The following is a 22,637-nucleotide window of genomic DNA, read 5'->3' as shown; positions in this document are numbered from 1 at the left end:
GTGTGCGTATGTGTGAGCCTCTGTACCCTCTCTCTGCAGCTTTTGCAAAAACGATTCCAGAGCAGAGCCCTGGCCCCCCCAATCCATGGAAACGCCCCTCTTTGCTCAGAGCTGGTTTCAGAGGCAGTAGGAGTAGAAGAAAGACCCGTAAGAGATTTTAAATAATTTTTTGTAGGGTCCTCCAGTCTTTCTCGAGTTTTTAAACTTACGGGTAAAGCTATGTTTCTGGCTTGCTCGAAAACACCTCCCAGAGGCCTCTGAATCCAATGCGAGGCCACTTGTAAGGGACTGAAGCTGTTGAGTTTCTGTTTCCTGAGTGCCTCCAACTGATACAATAGAAAGTGTCAGGCTCCTACGCAGCAGTACATTTCAGCAAGACACGGGCTGGCAAAGAGCTGGCTTGCACTGATTAATGCAGAAACACTCCCTCATCGTTTTCTCTGCCCCTTTCTGAAACCCAAATGTTGACTTCCGTCAAACATCTTCTGGATGGGTGGTTCTCAGCCAGTTGCAATCCAGTCTTGAGATATTTGGGGTTGTCACAACTGGGGGATGCCGCTAGCATCTAGTGGACGGGAGCCAGAGATGCTGCAGAAACATCACAGAAGGCACAAGGTAGCCCCCTCCACAGAGAACCATTCGGTCTCAGTGCCATTAGTGCCGCGGCTGAAACACCTGCTCGAGTTCCTAAAAGATCATCATCATTCATCGCTTTTACTAGCAAGGAGGGGAGCTCCATCCCAGGAAGCAAGTTTCCATGACAGATGCCACCCAGAGAAAAGTATGAATAAAAGCTCACTGCTGGGCCCTGTCCCCATCCCTGTGACAAGACACACAACACTCTTCCTTCCTGGTGTCCACGTGAGAAGATATAAAATATCAAACCAGAAAAAAAAATTTTTTTGCCCTGCATTCTACAACCCAATTTTCATCAAAGTGTTTTGGAGGAAGGGGTTTCTGGTCAGTGGTTGAATTGTTTTCACATGGCTGTGACTACCACTGTATCCTTTTTTTTTTTTCCCAGGAGAAGTTATAACCATTTTTCCATATACTTTCCTCCACAATATGTTTTTATTATTTTAAATGGCTGCATAATATAACATTTGGACGTGCCAGAAGTTGCTTATGCAAACAAGCGCTGGGCATCTGTGTGTACACACTGGGCCACATTTCAGATTGTCCCCCCAGGGTTGGAAAGGATGACAGTTTTGGAGGACTTTGGGCATTGCCAAAATGCTCCCCCAGGAGTGACTCCAGTGACGGGGGAAAGATACAGGAGCTGTTTTTCTACTAGGAGTTTCCTGTATGTCAGGGAGCCCCAGGCATCCTAGAATGATGTGGTGTGAAGTGGGGGGAGGGAGAGCATTCAGAGGGCCAGGTGAGTCCCAGCACATGCCTGACTCAGCACCTGCCCCATCAGCAAAGCTGAGCTAGCACCCAGGCTTAGCCACACCCTGGGGAGTTTCAAGGCAACAGGCCAGAGATGAATGGCTCTCAAAGGCACCAGCACCAGGTGTCTCTGATAGCCTGGACCCACGCTGAGCTGGTGTGTGACAAGCACAAGGTTTCTCAACCCCACAATCATCAACATCGGGGCTGGATCATTCTCGGTTGTAGACGCTGCCCCGAGCACTGTAGGATGTTGAGCAGCAACCCTGGCCTCCACCCACTCGATACCAGCAGCACCTACGCTCCCAAGTTGTGACAACCAAAATTATCTCCGGACACTGCCAGTGTCCCCTGGAAGCAGGTTCACCCCAGTTTGAGAACCACTGGGTTAGGGGGTTCTGTGGACACGTGAGACACTTTGCATCTGTAACTATCTGACCTGCGGTGCTAGGATGCTGCACATATTTAAATACAGAAACTGAGTGGGAGGGAGAGAAGAGGTAACTCAGAAACACTGAGGGATCAGCCTGGTTTATACCATCTAACCCATCGGAAATTTTTTCTGGTGCGTAGTGTGAGCTTCGAACCTACATCAAATTTTTTTCCAAATACTTCATACAGGGTTTCTCAGTCTCGACACTGCTGACATTTGAGGCCGGATCCTTCTTTACGCTGGGGGACTGTCCTGCACATTGTAGGGTGTTCAGCAGCATTCCTGGTCTCAACCCAGGAGATGCCAGTAGCACCCCCAGCCCTGCAGTCCCGCAGTTGTGACAACGAAAATGTCTCCAAGTGTCCCCTGGAGGGGGAGGGTGCAGAATCGCCCACAGTGAGTACCACTGCTTAGGCAAAACCATTCTTTCCCATGGAAGCCCTCAGCTCTGCCGTGCGGGCCTGTTTCCTTGACTGGGAGGTAAGCGTGCTGCTGCGGGGATGGAATGACAGACGGGAGATGAGTGCCCAGCACTGGGGTGTGGCCTGCAGGGTGAGTCTCCCTGTGAGGCTGGTGTGTGTGAATTTCAAGTCTTGCTACCCACTGTCTCTCTGTGTCTCTAGATAGACGGACGGACCGACAGATGGATAGATAGATAGATAGATAGATAGATAGATAGATAGATAGATAGATGATAGATAGATAGATAGATAGAAAGGTGGATGGATGGATGGATAGATAGGATGGATAGATAGATGATAGATAATCTTTCCCTCAATCTCTCTCCCTTCCCTTCTCTCCACCTCTGTCTCATTCTCTCTCTCTCTCAACCTCTCTCTCCTCCACTCATTCATTCAGCAAATGCTCCCGATTCCTCAGCCCTGATCTGAGTCCTGGGGAAGCAGGAGTGACTCAGAAGTGACTCAGCCTTGCCTCTTCACTCACAGCCACTGTCAACAAAAGTTTGTTGAATGACTAACCCAGTGTGAACTTGAGCTGAGCTTCAGGCTGGGGCAGGTGCTTTCATCCCGGGCACTTAATACAAATTCTCTCTTTCAACCTTCCCACCAAGCTAGGGTGTGGGGGAGTGGAATAGCCACCCCCATTTTCCAAATGCAGAAAGCTGGTGCGGAGAGAGGAAGGCTAGCCCCTTGCCTGGGGTGGGTGTAGGTGGTGGAGTGAGGGCTCCAACTCAGGTTGGTCCGATCTTGACGTCACAGCTCCTACCCACGCCTGGAAACATCTACATGCTAAACTGCATCAAGCTCACCTTGTTTTCTTCCACACACACAATCTGGGGGTTCCTGGAAGCCCCAGTGAGTTCCTTCGAGGCTTCCGTCTTTCCAGGAAAATCTTGGGCAGGGAGAAATGGGGTCAGGAAACACAGGTGTCAGGGGGCAGCCTGGCTAGGTGAATGGAGTTCCCTGAGATGTTGTAATAAGAAACAAAAGGAGGCCAGAAAGAAGAAGTTCCCCCCAAAAGCTCCCACTCCTAAGTGTAGACCCCAAAGAATTAATAACAAGGACTCAGACAGATGCTTGTACATCAGTGTTCACAGCAGTGGGATTCCCAGCCACCAAAATGTGGAAACAACACACATGGCCATCAACTGATGAATGGATAAACAAAAGGTGACACATCCATGTAACAGAATATTACTAAACCATAAACAGGAATGAAGCACTAACACAGCTACCAGGTAGATGAACCTCAAAAACATTATCCTGAATAAAAGATGCCAGACACAAAAGATCACATACTGTATGAGCCCACATATGTGAGGTCCTAGAGCAGCCAAATCCGCAGAGACAGAAAGTAGAAGGGTGGGTGTCAGGGGTTGGGGGAGAGGACCAGGAAGTTAATGTTTAATGGAGACAGGGTTTCTGTTTGAGGTGATGAAAAAGTTTTGGAAATAGTTGGTGAGCATGGTTGCATAACAGTGTGAATAAAATTAATGGCACTGAATCGAATACTTAAAAATGGTTAAAATGGTAAATTTTATGTTATGTACATCTTACGATGATTTTTTTTTAAAAGGCTTGGGAGTCTCCATAGGCATGAGGTGGGGAGAGAGATTTCTACGAGTCAGACCCTGTGATGAGTATTCTCCAGGCATTTGTGCCCATTTTACAGGTAGGAAAATGGAGGCCTGGGGAGACAAGGCCACTGTCCACATAATGGAGCTGAGCTTTGAACCTGAGTCTTCCTGAAATGAAAGTTTTTCTCCATCTGGATGTCTCTGCAGTTAACAGTCCCTGGGTCTCTCTGGCCCTCTGTTTCTCCACCTGAAAACAACGAGGGCAATGGCTCCTCTACATGGACCACATATTGGGGACAATTTCGTCTTCCCAACAAAATCAGATGGTATCCTATAGCAGGTCACTATCATTCTAGAATAAATCCAAAGATTTCACTGTGGTCTGGGGAGCCCCACCTCCTCCTGCCCACCTCTCCTTCATGCCTATGTGTTCACTCAGCCACACTGTTCTCCTTTCTGTCCACCAGACATGCTCCCCTTCAGTGCTGCCTCAGGGCCTTCGGACCTGCTGTTCCCTAGACCTGAAATGCTGTTCCCTGGATTCTTCCCATAGCCACTAGTAGCAGCCAAGCCAAGCTGCACTGCGAGAATCTCTGCAGCCTCAAAGCCAGAAAACAGATCCTCAGGTGAAAGGCAGAAGGCCACCAGACAAGGGGCCGGGGCCCTGCTGGCCCTCACCCCACAGGGGGTGAAAGAAGCTGCCCTTGGAATCTCAATTCCCATCGCCTCTGCTTCTCAAGCTGTGCCTGGGGAAAACCCCTCAGAGGCATCATCTCTCCTCTTGTAGAAGAGGAAACTGAGGCCCAGAGGTGTTTCCCAGAGTCATACGCTGATGCTAGGACTCCCACTCTGAAGGTAGGGGTTTTCCCTTAGCTGTGCACTCGCAGAAGGCCAGGTTCACTCTGGTTCATGAGGGAGGCTGAGAGTGGAGGCAAATCTCAACGCCCCATCCTCCACCAGTTTTAATTCTTCTTTTTTTGGAAGAGCGTAAAGGTGGAGCAGGGTTACATTTATGGCCACTTGAGGCTCTGGGAATAAAAAGACATGCCCTCCAGACCTGCCTCAGGGCCTTTGCACTTGCTGTTCACTCAGCCAGAAATGCTGGCCAGCTGCTCCTTGTCCTTCAAGGCCCTGACCATCCATCCAGCTGACCTTACCCCCTCCCTGGGATGGAGGACTCAATGTCCTCCTCCCACTGGACCACACTCAGCAACTTCTTTCAGATGAATGGGCTTCTCCAGACCTGACTGCACGTTGGCAAATGTAACCCAAGCAGGTGGAACTCGGCGGTGGGTGGGGGGTGGGGGGGTGCAGATGAACTCTTCAATGTGCCGGGGAGGTGGGCAGTGCATGGGGAGGCTCAGAAAAGGGGAGGAAACTGCCTGAGGTCACACAGCAGGAAAAGCCAGAGTTCCCTGGAGTTCTGTCTCCCAAATCCTTACCCAGACTCCCCAAGGCTGAGACCCTGTGGCCGTCCTGTCTCAGAAGGCCCTGTGCCCCACACCCGCCTCACCCCTCTCCTCCACAAATCCCAGGGCCTTGGCTGGGCCTCCTGGGAGAGCACAGCTGATTCAGCCTCATGGCTGAACCCCATCTATCCTGCCTCCAATGTTGGGGCTCATGGATTGGCCCACCTGGGAGGGAGTGGGGTGGAGGGAGACCCCTCATATGGGGCTTTCAGGAGGGCACAGGAGGGCACGGGGGTGAGCCGGGGCTGCGGGACTGAGAGGCAGTGGGGAGTCACAGAAGGACGAAGGCAGGGGTGACCATCAGCTTTGTGCTCTGTCTCTCAAGCCCTATAACACGGTTCTTCCACCATGACCCACGCCTGGGAAGGCACCCCTTTCTACTCTGAGGTCCCACACCCTTCTCTACCCTTCTCTGGGTTCCTTAAGCATTTTTCACCCCAGAACCTGGAGGCTGGTTCTGACTTGGGGTTCCCTGGGGGGCGGAGGCCAGGCCCTGGCTGGGACCAACCAAGGGAGACAACATCACTGTTCTAGGGGGGGACACAGCCCAGGGAGCAGGGTCCCTGCCAAGACCCTGCTCCAGGCCTGAGTACTTTCTCCAGGCTATGTCTCCTCCATTTCCCTATTCTCTTCCCTTCCATCTCCTGTTTTCTTTCTTTTTTCATTGCCGTAAAATACATGTAACATAAAATTAACCGTTTTACCCAGTATTAAGTGTACATACAGTTCCGTGGCATTAAGTACACTCACACTGTTGTGCAGCCATCACCACCATCCGTCTCCAGAACTTGTTCATCTTCTCAAACTGAAACTCTGGCCCCATTAAACACTAACTGCCCAGCCCCTTGCCCCAGGCCCTGGCACCCACCACTCTACCTTCTGTGTCTACGAATCTGACTGCCTTAGGGACCTCATGTAAATGGAGACCTACAGTATCTGTCCTTTTGTGACTGGTTAATTTCACTCAGCATAATGTTCTCAAGGTTTATCTACGCTGTCACGTGTCAGAATTTCCTTCCTTTTTAAGGCCGAATAATATTCCATTGCGTGGATAGCCCACATTTGTTTATTTATTCATCCCTTGATGGATACTTGGGCTGCTTCCACCTTTTGGCTGTTGTGGGTAAAGCTGCCATGATCATGGGTATGCAGACATGTTTCTGGGACCCTGCCTTTGGGGACTGACCCAGAAGTGGAATTGCTGGATCCCTTGTTTTCTTTTGAAAGCTTTATTCGCTGCCTCTCAGAAAGTCGGAAGTGTTTTTCTTTTCTGAGCAGCTCACCCAGGAGCTGCAGGCTCAGGCCGAGCGTCTGCAAATCTCTCAGTGTTTGGATGTCCCTTGTGCACCAGCTCGCCACTGTTGGCTCCAACCAGCCACTCTCTGGGCCTCGGTTTCCTCCTCTGTGAAATGGGGGCAACAGAAAAGGGGAGGGGAGCGCTGCCAGCAGCCCAGCTTCGGGGGCGCCCGGAAATCGGGGTTTTGCAGCAGCCCCGGCTGTGCAGAGAGGCAGAGGCTCCCCAGGAGCTGGACAGGCCTGCGGTCGAGGTGCCACTCACACCCGGCACGCCCTCCCGCCCGCTCAGCCTACAGGCTGCTCTGCTTGCAGCCAGTACCCAGCCCCACCAGGCCTGGACTACCCGGGACAGCCTTCTGGGGAGGGAACACAGACCCCTGGAGGCCAGATCAAGAGACCCTCCACTGGGCAGGGCCTGAGCTGGGCTGACGTCATCCACCCTCACTCCAAAGCAGCAGAGGCCGTGCAGTGGGACATGCCAGCCAGGCCTCCTGGTCCCTTGTCCACACTGAGCCACGGGAGTGGACATGCTGGCTGAGTGCCTGCCAGTGGCACCTGCTTGCCAGGACCTGCTCCATTTTAACCTAGAACAACATGAACAGAACATTCTATTGACAAGCCTTTCTATCTTTCCCTCCTCTCCACCACATTTTTTTTCCTTTTTTTTTTTTTTAACAGAGGGAGTCTGGAAACCAACTAGACTGTACAGACACATCTAGAACACTCCACCCAACGGCGGCAAAATACACATGAACATTCCCCAGGATGGGCCACCAACCAACCTCAACAAATTGAAGCGGCTTGAGATAATACCAAGTATGTTCTTCGACCACAATGGAATGAAATTAGAAACCCCAGAGAGAAAGCTGGCAAACCCGGAAATACGTGGAAATTAAGTAACAATAGTACAGAATTACCTGCTCCAAGATTGAACCAGCAAATCCCGGAGGCAGATTAGTTCCGGGGCCTGAGCTCCGAGGCTGGGGGGAGGTGGGGCGCAGATCGGGCTTTGCTTGGGGGCCTGCGCGCCCCCGGGATTCATCTGCAGATCTTGGGGGGAGGGCAGGTCCGTGAGGTCTCCGGGTGTCCCTTGGGGATTTCTTGTGGTTCCCATGGGGTAACGCGGCCTCCAGAATGGGAGCCTGCCCTGATGCGCGCGGGTGACCCCCGAACCCCCAAGGGCAGCTCTCCTCGTGGCTCCAGTGGGGTCCGCTGGGGGGCTGCTTCTGAGAGCCTGCCCCAGCCGTCCAGATAGCCGCCTCCCTTGCTTGTTTAGAACATGCTGGAGACTCCTTCACTCTGCATTCTGGTCCTTAATGGTCAGCAGTCTCTCTCCTCTGAGCCTCTGCTTCTCCCACGTCATTCTCCACCTTTCACCCTAATCTCCGAGTCCCACCCCCCCACGCCCCGATCCGACCCACTCTTGCTCCTCCCCAACCCCACATCTTTGCAGAGGCTGTTCCTTATGCCAAAAAGCCCTTCCTATGTATCCATGGAGGGACAGTCCATCCTTCAAGGCTTCGCTCAAGCGTCACCCCCTCTGGGAAGACTGCCCTGAGTCCCCCAGCAAAACCTCTTCTCCCCACCACGCGGGCCCGACCTCACTGGGGCGGGGGCGCCTGCGTGGGTATCTGGCACCCCCATCCGATGGGGCCTGAGCAGCCAGGAGTGAGGGGTGCTGCATGACCGGGGGGGGCCCTGGTTGAGAAGGAGTCAGCACCACGAGCAGACGTAGTGGCTCTGTTCCCGGGTCCTCATACGCAACCAAACCCCAAATTCAGGCCTTCCTGGGGTAGCAGGATTTCTGACCGACTCCAGGAGTCAGTGCTGATGCTAATGCGGGGGAGGGTGCAGCATGCAGTGTAGACAGGACTTGGAGTCTGGCAGCCCGGGTCACCCCAGCTCTGGTGTTTGCCTCTTGGCTGCGGCCCCCGGCAACTGCCCAATATCTGGGAGCCAGAGCTTCCCCCCCTGGGCTGGTCAGAAAAGTAAATCAGAGTCAAGTTCCCTCCGACACACATACTGTGGGAGCTCAGCCTCTGCTGTTTCCTCCCCTCCATCCTCCAGGGGGGATTGACGCTTATCTGGTGGGTCTTGGGCAGGGCCCAGAAGCTGCCATGTGTGCAGCGCCCCAGGGACTGGCTCAGCCGCACTTTGAGACACGCGGCTCTAAATTGCCACAGTCATTCAGGAAATAGTTCTGCACCCGCCGAATGCCAGATGCTGTTCGCTGTTCGAGAGGCTGCCATCCTGCCTTCTCTAGCACATCCTGATTGCCCTCCGCCTCCATCACTCCTGATTTCAACCTTGACCCCGAGTTGGCCTTTTGGGGACTGTCCCAAGACCGAAAGACACACTCCTTGGCCAAACCCCCTGTCTGTGGCCTCAGGGTTCTATGATATTTCAAAGCAAGGAGAAAAACCAGGAATCAGGAGTCCAGCCAGCCCCATTTTTCACTTGGCTTTAAAATATGCCCAGAGGTGCCAATCCCAGCTCTCAGGAGCAGAATTCTCCGCATTCCTGGTGTGTTTCCGTTGAACCCCAAACCTCAAACACATCCTGATGTCTCATTTCCTCAACAAGGCCTGGGGTGACTTAGGCCAGCTTGCCGGGGGCTCGTCGGTTCATTTTGAGTCACACAGAGGTTTGTCGAAGGAAGGGTTTCTCATCTCAGAAGCTGGCGACTGTTCCATCAAGCACGGCTGGTTCCCACCAACTCTCTGCCTGCCTCTGTGCAGTTCACTGCAGGAGCCCATGGCCGGCTTTGCCCTGCCTGCCGGGATCTGGGCTCCTGATGACTTGGAGGGGCAGCCCCGGCCACAAGGCAGGGGCTGGGGACACTGGACAGGTCTGAGCTGAGCTCCTGAGTTCATCACTGTCAACCTGTGACTCCCAGGCCTCCATTTCCTCCCCTGTCAAAAGGGGTCCTTAGCAGCTGTCTTGGTAGCTGCTGTCTGATGGATGGGGCCTGCCCTATGCCTGGCACACAGTAGGTGCTCAATGAAGGAATGGTGGCCATTATTAAGAGAGAGACAGGGAGTTCCCTGGCGGTCCAGTGGTTAGGACTCTGTGCTTTCACTGCCGAGGTCCTGAGTTCGATCCCTGGTCGGGGAACTAAGATCCTGCATGCCTCGTGGTGTGACAAAAAAAAAGAGAGAGACAGTAGAACTCCAAAGAAACATGCCCACTCATTCTGCTTACTCCTGTTGGCCTCTGGGAGGTGGGACTGGAGGTGGGGGCACTGCCATGTCTTGGGACAGTCCTGATGTCATTGGCAACTGAGCTGACTTGAAATGCACAGGGAGAGCGTCAGTGCAGGCGACCTCGTCCTGGACCTTTCTGCAGTGTAAGCGGGCATCTCAGGGGTTCCTCTTTGAGTGGGAGGGGCCCCTGCAAGATTTTTGCCTGGAAGAAAAGTTGTGGCAATTATTTTTATTATCGTTGTTGCTGCTGTTGGCGTGTTGTTTTAAGAAATAATTGGGATGTTCATTGCAGCACTAGTTATAACAGCCAAAAAGTAGGAGGAACCCAAGTATCCATCAAAGAATGAATAAACTAACGAAAAGTGGCCCATCCACACAATGGCATATTACTCAGCCATAAAACGGAAGGAAGCACTGACACACGCTACAAACGTCGATGAACCTTGAAAACATCATACTGAGGGAGAAAAGCCAAACATGAAAGGCCATGTGGTGTATGGTTTCACTTACATGAAATGTCCAGAACAGGCAAATCCATAGAGACAGAAAGCAGATCAGTGGTTGTCAGGGGCTGGGGCGGGGGGATGGGGAGTGACTGCTGATGGGGATGGGTCTCTTTTGGGGGTGACGGAAATGTTCTGGAACTAGAGGTGGTGGTTGCACAACATCGTGAATGTATTAAATGCCACTGAATTATAAACTTTAAATGGTTAATTTTATGTTACGTGTATTTCACCTCAATAAAAGCAAAACGATTTCTAAAGAAGCAATTGGGAATAGAGGTTTCAATTGTAAAACTTTGCTATTTTTAACGAAATTCTTTTCGTGAATGTCAAAGTAAAATAAAATTTATCAAGGGATGTATGGATAACAAAACATGGTATATACACACACACAAGGTGCGTACAACGTGCACAATGTATATATATCTATATGATGGAATATTATTCAGCCTTAAAAAGGAAGGACATTCTGACATATACTACAACATGGATGAAACTTGAGGACATTACGCTAAGTGAAATAAGCCCGTCACAAAAGGACAAATACTGCATGATTCCATTTACGTGAGGTCCCTAGAGCAGTCACCTCCAGAAAGTAGAAGGGTGGGGTGCCAGGGGGACGGGAAGTTAGTGTTTAATGGGGACAGTTTCAGTTGGGGAAGACGAAAAAGTTCTGGAGATGGATGGTGGTGATGGTTGTACAATAATGTGAATGTACTTAATGCCACTGAACTGTATTCTTAAAAATGGCTAGGATGGTGAATTTTAAGTTATGTGTATTTTACCACAGTTTAATAAATAAGCAAATAAGTAGGAAAATCAGAGTAACAACAAAGAACTAACCTGCAGCCTCTTGGACTCCCAAACAGTAATTTCTCATCTGCTTTGCTGACAGTAACATTCACTCATTAACAACGGACACACAGGAAGGGTGAAAGTTCAAACCCTCTTTTCCATTTTCATTAGGTTATACTATATAGAGTGCTAGCACTGTGTATAACTGCATACATGAGTGATTTTCAGGAAAACGATGGATTTCCCATTTTATGGTTAAAAAAATTCTTTACAGCCTGTGCATTTGCCAGCCTTGAGCCAAGATGGGAGAGAGGGCCCCGAATATAGAGAATGAGGGATCAAAGAAATGGAATGACCTTGACACTATCATTATTTTCACAGAAGGAGCCATTCCTTCTGTGAATTTCACATAATTTCCTTTAAATATATTGGTTCTATGGGAAAACAGGGAGGGGACTTCTGGTTTAACTATGTTGCAAACAATGTAGCATTTAATTTTTATTCTTCCAAGTAATGCCACCTGCACCCCAGAGAGAGCTAAAAATCAAATTACACAGGAATCAGAAACTGTTCAGCCCTAATGAAAAAATTAATTCAGCTGGAGCTCCATGGGGGCAGAGAAACTGGCTCACCACTGCCTTTCCAGTACCCAGCTCAGGCCCTATATCTGGCGTGGCAAACTATGGCTTGAGGGCTGAATATGGCCCTCCAGCTGCTTTTGTAAATCTGCTTTTGTAAATAAAGCTTTATTGATACACAGCCACACGCATTCATTGACATCTACTCTATGGCTGCTTCTGTACTATAATGGCGGGCTTGAGTCATTGCAACAGACACTGTATGGCCTTAAAAGCCAAAATATTTACTACCCGGCCCCTTACAGAAAGTTTGCTGTCTCCTGATCTAGAACAATATGAGTGACAGTAAAAAGTGTGCTGAATTAAATCAGATGCAAAGTAGAATTGGCTGCTGGCAGCATCTCCTGTTTCTGGAAACAGAACTGCATTTGCGTGCATCAGGTTCTTGAAGAAATACAGCAAATCGACTTTGTATGGTTCGCCAAGGCTCCTAGGAGAAAGTTACAAACGACAAACAGTAGGAAAGAGTGCCCAGGCCTCGGGACTTGAACAGAGTAACCGGAGCCTCTCAGGCAATTAGAGGGAGGTGATTTGGTGAGAATGGGCTCTGCTGTCATTTAACCAACTGCAAGTGGGAGGAATTTTCTAGATCCAGTTTCACAGCCACCACAGGCCCTCGGTGAAAGTCAGATGAGGGTAGCTTCCTGAGTCTCACTGCCTGACTTCAACCCTTATAGATGCCTTGCAAAGTCTCCCATCTGTCCCGGGTCCCTGAAGCCCACAAGAAAGTGCACAAGCCCATGGAGACTCTTAGTCTGTTTTGTGGGGAGGTGACCCAGCCCATGACTGATGGAAAATGCCTGCTTGTTTGCTCAGCCATATGCTTCCAAAGAAGAATTTTAGTTTAGGGAATACATGTGGCACTGCCCTAGGGATTGGGGTGCAGTGTCAGCAAGACAGCGTGTGCAAAAACAGGGTTCAAAAGGGTTGGTGTGGATGTGACAGATGCTGTCAAAAAAAGAGAAAAAGAATTGCTGGAAATGTGTCAAAGGCCCTAAAGACAAAATATCCAAGAATGCCACCCACAGGGTCTTCTCCCGAGCTGGGACATAGGTCTGGGGGACAGAGAGAGCACTGCTATGGGTGATGTATTCTATGTCTGAAAGGAGCCCCACAGCCCCAGCTGAAAATCAGGTTCCCGTCACTTCCTCCATCAAATGAACCATCTTCCTTGGGCCAGTCAATGCTTGGGGGTGGGGGTGCACCTAGGAAGAGCATACAACTCAAGAAAGTGGAATGGGGAATGGAAAACGGGGGAATTCTCTTCCTCTGTTGGGCAGATGCATTTCTTTCCTGAGAGGGCCAGGCACGGGAGGTGAGGTAAGCCTGGGGTGAGCCTTGAGGGCCAGAGGACCATGATACCGGAGAGAGAATGATGGCTCTGTGGCCTCAAACAGGTGTCCTAAGAGAACGGGTCCTCAGGAAGGCTGAGCGTCCCTGGAATTTCTCCTGGGCTGGAAGTGATCTGCTCTGTGGGAATGTCTTGGTCAAGGGCTCATGCCAGGACTCATGCATTCCAGCTCCTCAGATTTAAGTGCAGGAGCTTTCTACGCAAGAATGCCAAGCCATTTCCAGTAAGTCTCATCATCAGCTATGAAAATAACCACTGTTGAAGTGGTGACAAGCTCATGATACAGTCCTGCAGTGCCACAGAAGGGCCATGGCATCTGGTCCCCCTTGAGTGGACAGTCCCCTGGCTAAGGCTCTGGATTAAAAGTAACATCTTGGTTTCAGACAAGACCGCTGTTTTCCTGAACGGTGGCCGATAATGGACTTGGTCTGTACAAGGCACTCAGTACACTCGAGCCCTCTTCTCTCGTAAGACCACAGAATCATACAGAAAATTAACGGCAGGGCTGGGCCTCATGTCTTCCTCAACACAACACTATTTCCTTTAGAACGAGACTCCCATAATAAGGAATAAATGTAGTCGCTTATTTAGTACAGACAGAGTTACCTCTCCGCATGCTCCTGGGTAGTAGAACTAGGATATGTATGCCCTGCTCTCAAAGTGCAAAGCAATCACTATCACAGCAGCCATAGATTTAATAATAACCATCTGACTCAGTAATAACAAAACCCGCTACTACCGGCTGGGGGGAGGGAGAAACGGGGAGCTGTCGTTCCATAGGTACAGTTTCAGTTCTGCAAGATGAAAACGTTCTAGAGAGCTATTGCACAACAATGTGAATGTACTTAACACTACTGAACTGTACACTTAAAAGTGGTTGAGATGGTAAATTGTATGTTATATGGGTTTTTTTTTAACCACAGTTAGTAATTAAAAAAATCAAAAACAAAACAACTACTACTGTTCTGATTATAGAATGTTCTGGGAACTCTGCTGTGGATTCTCACAAAAGCCCTGAGAGATAGATATTATCATCTCCGCTTTACAGATGAGGAAAAATGACTCCAGAGGTGAAATCACCACCCCAAGCTCACCCCACTGCTAAGAGAGGAGCTGGGTTTACACCAAGTCTGCCTGACTCCAAGTCTGTGCCCTTTCCAACACACCCATGGCCTCTTCATAACTTTGTGTCTTCTGTGGGTTCCCTCAGGGGAAGAGAAGCCATAGGGTTCTTATCCCAGGATCTAGAACCGGAAAGGAATCGGAGCTCTGGCCTACCACTTTGTTCTCTTAGAACCAGGATCCCTACTTCCTTTAAAAAGTATGTTTGTGGTACAACAATGGCTGCATGTTGTCTTGGGTCTTTTTTTGGCTCTTGGAGTGGAAACTCTGCCCTTTGTCTTTAGTACAAAGAAACAATATTTGTAGCAGACCACTATCTCAAAAGTCCTTATGTTTCTGGCCCTTGGAAAGGACTCTTTCTCCCCTTGGTTGAAGGTTAGCATAGAAAAGCCACTGGAAGTTCACAGAATTGTTCACTTATTAAACTAGTGTTTCTTATACTAGTTTTTTAAAGTTTCTAAGAGACATACAATTATATTATTGATATTGATATAATTATACTATTGATTTCTATTTATATATTACATTATATGATATTATACTATATCATATTAAACCAGTGCTACTTAAATTAATATTTCTCCCTTAGCTATCAAATGGTTATCAAGAGTGGGCAAAACATTAAAACAAAATTTTTTTTACACTCCCACCAGCAGTGTATGAAATTCCTGGTTGTTTTACATTCTCATCAATATTTAATGCTGTCAATCTTTTAAATTGTAACCACCTATATAGTATATCATGTGGCTTTAGTTTTCATTTCCTAAGTCACTACTATTGGTGAGCACTTAAGCTTATTTGCCCTAAGCACATCTTCCTTTGTGAAATGTCTTTTTAAGTCTTTGGCCCCTTTTTATATGAGTTGTTTGTAGGAGTGGTTTATATATTCTGAATACAAATCCTTTGTCAGATATAGGCATTGCAAATATTTTATTTCAGTCAGTTACTTACCTATTTATTTTTAATGACACCTTTGTTGGGATATCTAAAAATTTTGTGCATGGAAAATATTTATTTTTATTTAGAAAAATTTTTGAAATATATTTGACATTTAACATTGGGTAAATTTAAGGTGTATAACAGGTTGATTTGATACATTTCTATATTTTAATATGATTGCCATAGTAGCAATTAGCACCTCTACCACATTAGATAATTATTATTTCTTTTGAGTGGTGGGAATAACTTACTAGAACTTACTAGTCTCTTAGCAAGTTTGATGATTATAATACAATATGGTTGTCTACATGTGGACAAAATACTTTCAATAAAGATGAAACTGACAGGATGACATCTATTCCATTTCCTTCTTTTATGCTACCTGAGATCCTAAAATATGTGTTTTCTAGAGATTTGAACAATAATATTAAGTATTCTAGAGCTAGAAAGGTCTTCATTAGTCATCTAGTCCTACCTCCTCAGGCAAATGAGGAAACTGAGGTAAGGGGCCCAAGGTCACGAAGCAGAGACCACACAGCACGGCCACCAGAAAGCAAATCAAAGCGAGATATTTAAAGACCCACTAAACATAAACACAACTCCAACCATGCAAGCCCACATCACGTAATTTCTTTGGAATATGCTCGTGATAAGGATCACATTTCCATTTCCCTCTATGTTTTTCCAACAAAAGCTCATGATACAATTTGTACAGCCCCTGGTAACTTTTACTGGGGAAAATTTTGGGAAAGAAAAAAAAAGGACCATGTTTCAAAGGCACCAGATCTGATAAGGGGGCAGAAATATTTACTCCATTATTTCAAGAGGCAGGTTCTTTGTTGCTCAGATGCTTCCTGTTTTAAAAATAGCTCTCCATCACTGTTCCAGAACTAGAATGTCTTTTTAAATGAAATTGGCTTTGAAGATGTGATTTCATTTACTTGGAGCAAGTTTGCAGATAATCAATCATCCTTTTGCAAAATGCTGCTCAGACCAGGTATCCGGGACCTTTGGGTTCTGGTCCAACTGCAGCCAGAGCTGGGTCACTGGACCGTGAGGGGGGTTGGGAACCAGCTGCCACAGGTGGGAGCCGTCCTAAGGGGACAGAGACTTTCAAGCACCCAGGCAGTAAATCAATGACGCTGCAAAATCACAAGTTGCCACTCATCTGAAAGATGTGATTGGTGGAAGGAGGGTGTTACTCTTAATTTTGTTAGGTGTGATCATGGCCTGGCAGTATGTGAGAAGGTCTCACATGTCTTAGCCATGTGCACTTGACTGTGGAAGGGTGAAGTGATGTCATCACTGAATTGCTTTAAAGCATGTTCGCGAAGAGAAGGAAAGGAAGAAAGGGATGGGTGAAGCGAAGGTGGCAAAATTCGGAGGACAGTGACGCCGGGTGATGGGTGTTTGGGGTTTTATTGTACTCTTCTTGCTGCTATTATGCTTGGAGATTTTTCACGATAAATTTTTTCAAACTGGATACTCTGTTTTTCAGGAAAGGGTGTGAATGTTCTCTGTCAAGGAAGAGGTTGAGAGCCCATGGGAGTGTAAATGGATTGGTGGATTTGAGGCTGGTTATTTACACAGCAGGTGTGTGTGTGTGTGTGTCTGGGGAAAAGAAAACAGGATTTAAAACTGTCTGCGGGGGGGACTTTAACACCCCACTTACACCAATGGACAAATCATCCAAACAGAAAATTACTAAGGAAACACAAGCCTTAAATGACACCTTAGACTGGATGGATTTAATTGATATCTATAGGACATTCCATCCAAAAGCAGCCGAATACACTTTCTTCTCAAGTGCACAAGGAACATTCGCCAGGATAGATCACATCTTGGACCACAAATCAAGCCTCGGTAAATTTAAGAAAATTGAAACCATATCAAGCATCTTTTCCAACCACAACACTATGAGAGTAGAAATCAATTACAGGAAAAAAAACTGTAAAAAACACAAACACATGGAGGTTAAACAATATGTTACTAAACAACCAATGGAATGCTGAAGAAATCAAAGAGGAAATATAAAAATACCTAGAGACAAATGAAAACGAAAACATGGCGGTCCAAAACTTACAGGACACAGCAAAAGCAGTTCTAAGAGGGAAGTTTATAGCAATACAATCTTACCTCCAGCAACAAGAAAATTCTCAAATAAACAACCTAAATTTACACCTAAAGCAACTAGAGAAAGAAGAACAAACAAAACCTAAAGTTAGTAGAAGGAAATCATAAAGATCAGAGCAGAAATAAATAGATGAAGAAAATAATAGCGAAGATCAATGAAATTAAAAGCTGGTTCTTTGAGAAGATAAACAAAATTGATAAAACTGGCTGGTAACTTTTTTTGAGGGGGGTTCTGGGATGCTCTAAGAATCAGATAAAAAAGTCATGGACACCCTCTGCCCCCCCCAAAAAAGAAAGATTCACAAATGTGCATTCAGGGGTTCACAGATGCCTGAAAGTCCATCTCATCCCCTTGGATGAGAGCTCTTAATTCAATGCATGGTCTTCCATTTCTAAGAGACAAAGAGACAATTTCTGTACCTTTTCTAGGTACAATGGCTATGTAAGGAAGCAGCAGGCAGCAAGAAATACATCTTCTAAAGATCAGCAAAACGCTAAGCCACAGCCACTGGCTGGCTTTGGGGCTCCGGGCAAATGACTGCAGACGTTGAGCCTCAGTTTTCCCATCAGGAAAATGGGCTAACACCCCACCCTCCTCACCTACAAGGTTGTTCTGAGGTAGAACAAAATAACAGATGTTGAATGCTCTGAAAACCGGGAGGTTTTCACAAAATATAGAGTGTGGGTCACATGCTCAAATGGGGACCTGTGACCACCTCGGAGAGAGGTGACATGGTCAGTGCCTTCCCCAAAGGGATATAATAGTAGGGGTACGCAGCATGGGGCTTTCGGATTTATTCTGATGGTTCCACTGCAGGAAGAAAAAGCCTTAGGGATCACCTCCAGCCACGTTCCGGGAGCTGCTAGCTCTTCTAGAGAGGATTAGGGGCACGTCAGAGGCTAGGAAGCCCGCAAGCCTCGGCACCAGGCACCAGGTCCCAGACCCACAACACGGCAGAGAGGCAAGGCCCTTCCATGGGCACCAAGGAATCCCACCCACTCCAGGACCTCAGAAAGACTACCGAGGGCTTGGACTGTCCTGGTTGATCTCTACATTCCCCTAAATCTGTCGTAAACACCAGTTTATGGTTTACTTTCAATCTCACAGAGTATCGCTCTGATGCAAGACTGTGTAACTACATACCTGGGTCTGAAAAACTGTCTTTCGAAAGCAATCTATCCTCAGGTGATGAAGGTCAACATCAGCGGTAATGAATCCTGTTGATGACATGGACTCCATATGATGTGACGAGAAAGGCGTTTCACCCCTGAGGTCCTCCCCAAACCCGTCACCCCAGGCTAACCATGAGAAAAACATGGACAGATCTCGATGGGGGACAACATACAAGACAGCTGACCACTCCTCAAAACTGTCAAGGTCATCAAAACCAAGGAAAGTCTGAGAAACTGTCTCAGTCCAGAGGCACCTAAGGAGACACGACAACCAAATGCCATGTGAGATCCTGGGACAGAAAAAGGGTATTAGGGAAAAAACTGAGGAGATATAAATCAGGTGTGGACTTTAGTTAATAATCATATCTCAATATTGGGTTCCTTCAATAACAAATGTACCAGCCTGAGGTAAGATGTTAAAAAGAGAGGAAATCGTGAGGGGTTTATGGGAACTCTTTGTATTATCTTTTGTGATTTTTCTGCACATCTAAAACTGGTCTAAAAAAATTAAGTTTATTAAAATGCAAAAACAAGCAAGTAAGTGCCTCTGTCAGAATGATTCCCTGGCTGGGATAAAGCATTTGGGGTAGGTAAGGGGTTGTCAACAGCCTTGCCCTAGCTGGGGAAGGAAGGGGAGAAGGTAAGACTGGGACCCAGAGACCCAGAACACACACTGAAAAGGAACTTTTCAAGAGAAGGGTTTCTAGGTATCAGAGCCACAGATACCTAGAAACAGGGCCTGTGCGTGCCCTGCCATTTCCAGTAAAGGCTCCTTCTGATGTGGAACATTCTGGACCTCTTTAAGTCCTGGCAACTGGGGACTTCCCTGGTGGCACAGTGCTTCAGAATCTGCCTGCCAGTGCAGGGGACATGGGTTCAAGCCCTGGTCCGGGAAGATCCCACATGCCATGGAGCAACTAAGCCCGTGCACAACTACTGAGCCTGTGCTCTAGAGCCCGCGAGCCACAACTACTGAGCCCATGCGCCACAACTACTGAAGCCCGTGTGCCTAGAGCCCGTGCTCCGCAACAAGAGAAGCCCCCGCAATGAAAGGCCCGCGCACCGCAACGAAGAGTGGCCCCCGCTGGCCGCAACTAGAGAAAGCCCGCGTGCAGCAATGAAGACCCAACGCAACCAAAAGTAAATAAATAAAAAATAAATAATTAAGTCCTGGCAATGGTGTCTCGCCCCCTTCCTGCATGGTTTTAAGGTCAGAGGTTCTCTACTGCATTTCTCGGTACTCAGGCCACTCAGACTCACAAGTTTTGATCATCTTTACCCAAGAGAAGTTGGCCGGGGCTGTCTTGTCTCCCTGGGGACGTGAGAAGCAAAGCAGGGGGCAAATCTGCAATATCCTCATCAACTCCTGAGGTCGCCCCAACAGTTATGTCCAAGCTTCCAGAAGGTTCTAGGGGAATTCAGCTGCATCCTGGTGGAAAGCTCTCCCCGTGTGCCGACTCTGAATACAGGTTCCTGGTGGGGAGACCACCCTGCTGGCCTCACCCCTCGTGCAGACTAGACGAGGCCCCAGTGAATTGTAGGCGGGAATCTCGTTTCAAACTGCACTGCTGGGACAAAGGGCCACCTGCCCTAGTCGCAGTGAGGTCACAGCCCACCATTTCAGAAGCACGCTGCATCCCGAGGAACAGGGTGACCCTGGAAGACTTCCAAAACTGGCTTTCTCTGTTCAAACACTTAGGATTTAACGGGGAACGTTTGACCTGGTCTTCCACCTCTGCCCGGTCTGCCTCATGTGACATCACGTGTGAACGTTAATGCAAGGAAAACAACGTTTAAGTGGAAGAGAGAAAAAAAAAAGGATTCATGTGTTTTGTATTAAAATATTTTATATTAATCATTCAAACTTAATTTTTATACAATGAATGCATACATCACCGGGGTGTCTGTCTCAGAGGGAGGTCGGGGAGGCGACGGGGTGGGCTGCGCCCCACACGCTGGTACTTGCCCAGCTGTGAGCAGGGGATGAAAGGCAGGAGACAGGCGCTTTCCTCTGCCCGTCCTGCTGGTTCCGGGAGGGAGACGGGGATGTCACAGCGGAGAGGTGGATCCTTGGGCGTCTCCTTGGGCCTCCCGCGCTGGGTTGAGCTGTGTTTCCTGGCCCTGGGTGAGCAACCCAGAGCCCGAGGCCCTCCGACCAGCGAGTCCTTGACATAACAGTGGCTGTGACATGTCGCAACGTGAAGCGGGGACCGCCGAGACCGAGTGTGTGTCTATAGGGACCTCCGAGTCCTCGCCTGTCGCAAGCCCGCCCCGCGGCCGTTCTGCCAGCGGGCGCAAGCACGGGGCGGCGCCTAGGCGGCGGGCATGTCAGCCTTGCTGAGCGCGATGGCCAGCTCCAGGTCTTCCTGCTCCTGCCGCCGCAGCCGCGCCAGCCTCTCCTGCTCCGCCTTCTCGCTCTCCCGCTTGGCCCACGCCAGCTGCTGCTCCTCATTGCCAAACTGCGAAGGAAAAATGGAGGGTGGGTTACACGGCGCCCCGGAGCTGGCTGCCGGCTGGCTGGGGCGGGGAGGGGTGGGGGCGTGCTGGTGGGCGAGGATGCAGAGGCCTGTCGTGGGTGGACGGGCGCGTGCGGGGAAACGCAGTGCTGGGGGGTGTGCGGGAAGGTGCCCGGTGTGCAGGTGAAGACCAGGAAACGCCGGAAGCCCTTGTCTTGGTTGGGGAGGGGGAGGGGACGCGCACGCCCCAGTCCTGACCCCCAGTCCGGAAGGGGTCAATGCACTGAGACATGAGGCTGAGTCTGACCTTCACTGCCACCAGAGAAACCAGCCGTCCCGTCCCTGCAGGGACCTGAAGCAGGCGGAAGCCAGGCGTGATATCGGGGACACTGAGAGACTTCCAAGGACTCCCCCCCCACAACAGCACCCCGAGGAGGCTTCACGGGGTGTGAGGGAGAAGCTCCGTGGGGCCTCTTCTTGGGGGACGGCAGGGGCGTCTCTGGAAGCAGCTGGGGAGCAGAGTCAGCAGAGCCCCAAGGAGTTGGGACAGCGAACCCCGCAGAGCCTGGGCCTCGACGGGCCTTGACGCCCGGGTGAGAGGCGCTGGGGCTGGAGAGTTCCGGTTCAAACATATCTCTGAGTCTCAAACGCGTAAAGGGGCCTTGAGGCCAAGCGAGATGATGAGGTCCTGAAACGCAGCATCTCCGTCTCAGCCGCGGTCCCAGGAGCTCTGGGAGACGCTCAGAGCCACCTTGTACTTGGACGTTTACGGGAGCCCCGGCATTTACACTGCCATCTGGTCCAGGAGTTTTTTATTCTTGGGGTCCTTTTCCGAAAGGTTCAGCGTTTTAAAAAATAGTTTTTTAAAACAAGGGAAGAAACCGTTTTGATCCCGAGATGGGCGAATTCAAACCATTTGGGGTACCTTAGCTCTATGGAAAGAAAAGCAAAGCCAGACCTCACACGCTCTTCCCCTGGCAGGGGTCCCCGACCCCCCGAGGCCCCCGGTCGCTGTACTCTGTCTCCAGCACCACTGGCCCCGAGCAGAGCTGCAGCCCGTTCGGACCCCTGGCCTGCCTGGATCAGTGTCTCTCTCCCGTGCACTGACTCCGGCTGGCTCTCTGCTAAGCACTGGATGACACACCAAAGGTAAAGAGGGGCCCGGCGCCCCTCGGGAACAAACAGACCTGCAGACAATCCCAACCTGAGAGAGGCTCTTGTGGAGGCCCCGGCAGACCCACCAGGGGCCCCGCGGAAGGAACAGAGACAGGAATTCATGGCTACTTCTTCACACACACACAGTCTGAGTGGCAACCCAGGAGGTGGGCTGACAGCTGGGAACACTGAGGCCTGGGGGTGGAGGTGCAGGTGGCTGCAGAGCCTGGGCCCTCGGGACTCTGGACTTTCCCCCTGGTTCCGGGGGCAGTGGGGAAGGCAGTGGTCAGCTGTTAACTGCAGAGTTGAGGGCACAGGACAGGCCCTGGAGGTCTGGACACCATCCCCAGTGAGGTGCCGGCTGTTGGGCGCCAAGTGCCCAAACTTGGTGCTGCCAGAACAGAGCACAGGGTGGAAGGGGCCGGACCTCGAGGGGCTTACAGGCCCCAGAAAGGAGCTAAGATTCTCCTGAGGAGGCTCCCTGGGCAAGCGAACGGGGCGATGGGGTTGGCAGTTTCTGAATGTTTCATGACCTGACAGCCAG

At 49.5% G+C, this 22,637-nt stretch overlaps 1 protein-coding gene across 14 annotated transcripts in view; it reads right to left on the bottom strand.

Annotated features, from left to right (window-relative positions):
* Positions 1-20,317: 20,317 nt before the first annotated feature.
* The window catches only part of EPS15L1 (epidermal growth factor receptor pathway substrate 15 like 1), a 101,976-nt gene continuing 99,656 nt past the window's right edge, over positions 20,318-22,637 (bottom strand). For 12 of the 14 annotated variants that reach the window (XM_057539883.1, XM_057539884.1, XM_057539885.1 and 9 more), the window contains one exon: positions 20,318-20,941. In XM_057539883.1, coding sequence (XP_057395866.1) covers positions 20,795-20,941 — 147 coding nt within the window. In that variant the 3' untranslated portion in view covers positions 20,318-20,794. The remainder of the gene's footprint in view (positions 20,942-22,637) is intronic. The other 2 variants (XM_057539900.1, XM_057539897.1) reach the window with 2 other exon arrangements.

Source organism: Balaenoptera acutorostrata, chromosome 2 (genome assembly GCF_949987535.1).
Source record: "Balaenoptera acutorostrata chromosome 2, mBalAcu1.1, whole genome shotgun sequence".
Lineage (NCBI taxonomy): Eukaryota > Metazoa > Chordata > Mammalia > Artiodactyla > Balaenopteridae > Balaenoptera > Balaenoptera acutorostrata.
The sequence above is the reverse complement of the archived record's forward strand: the minus strand, read 5'-3'. Positions and strand labels throughout refer to the sequence as shown.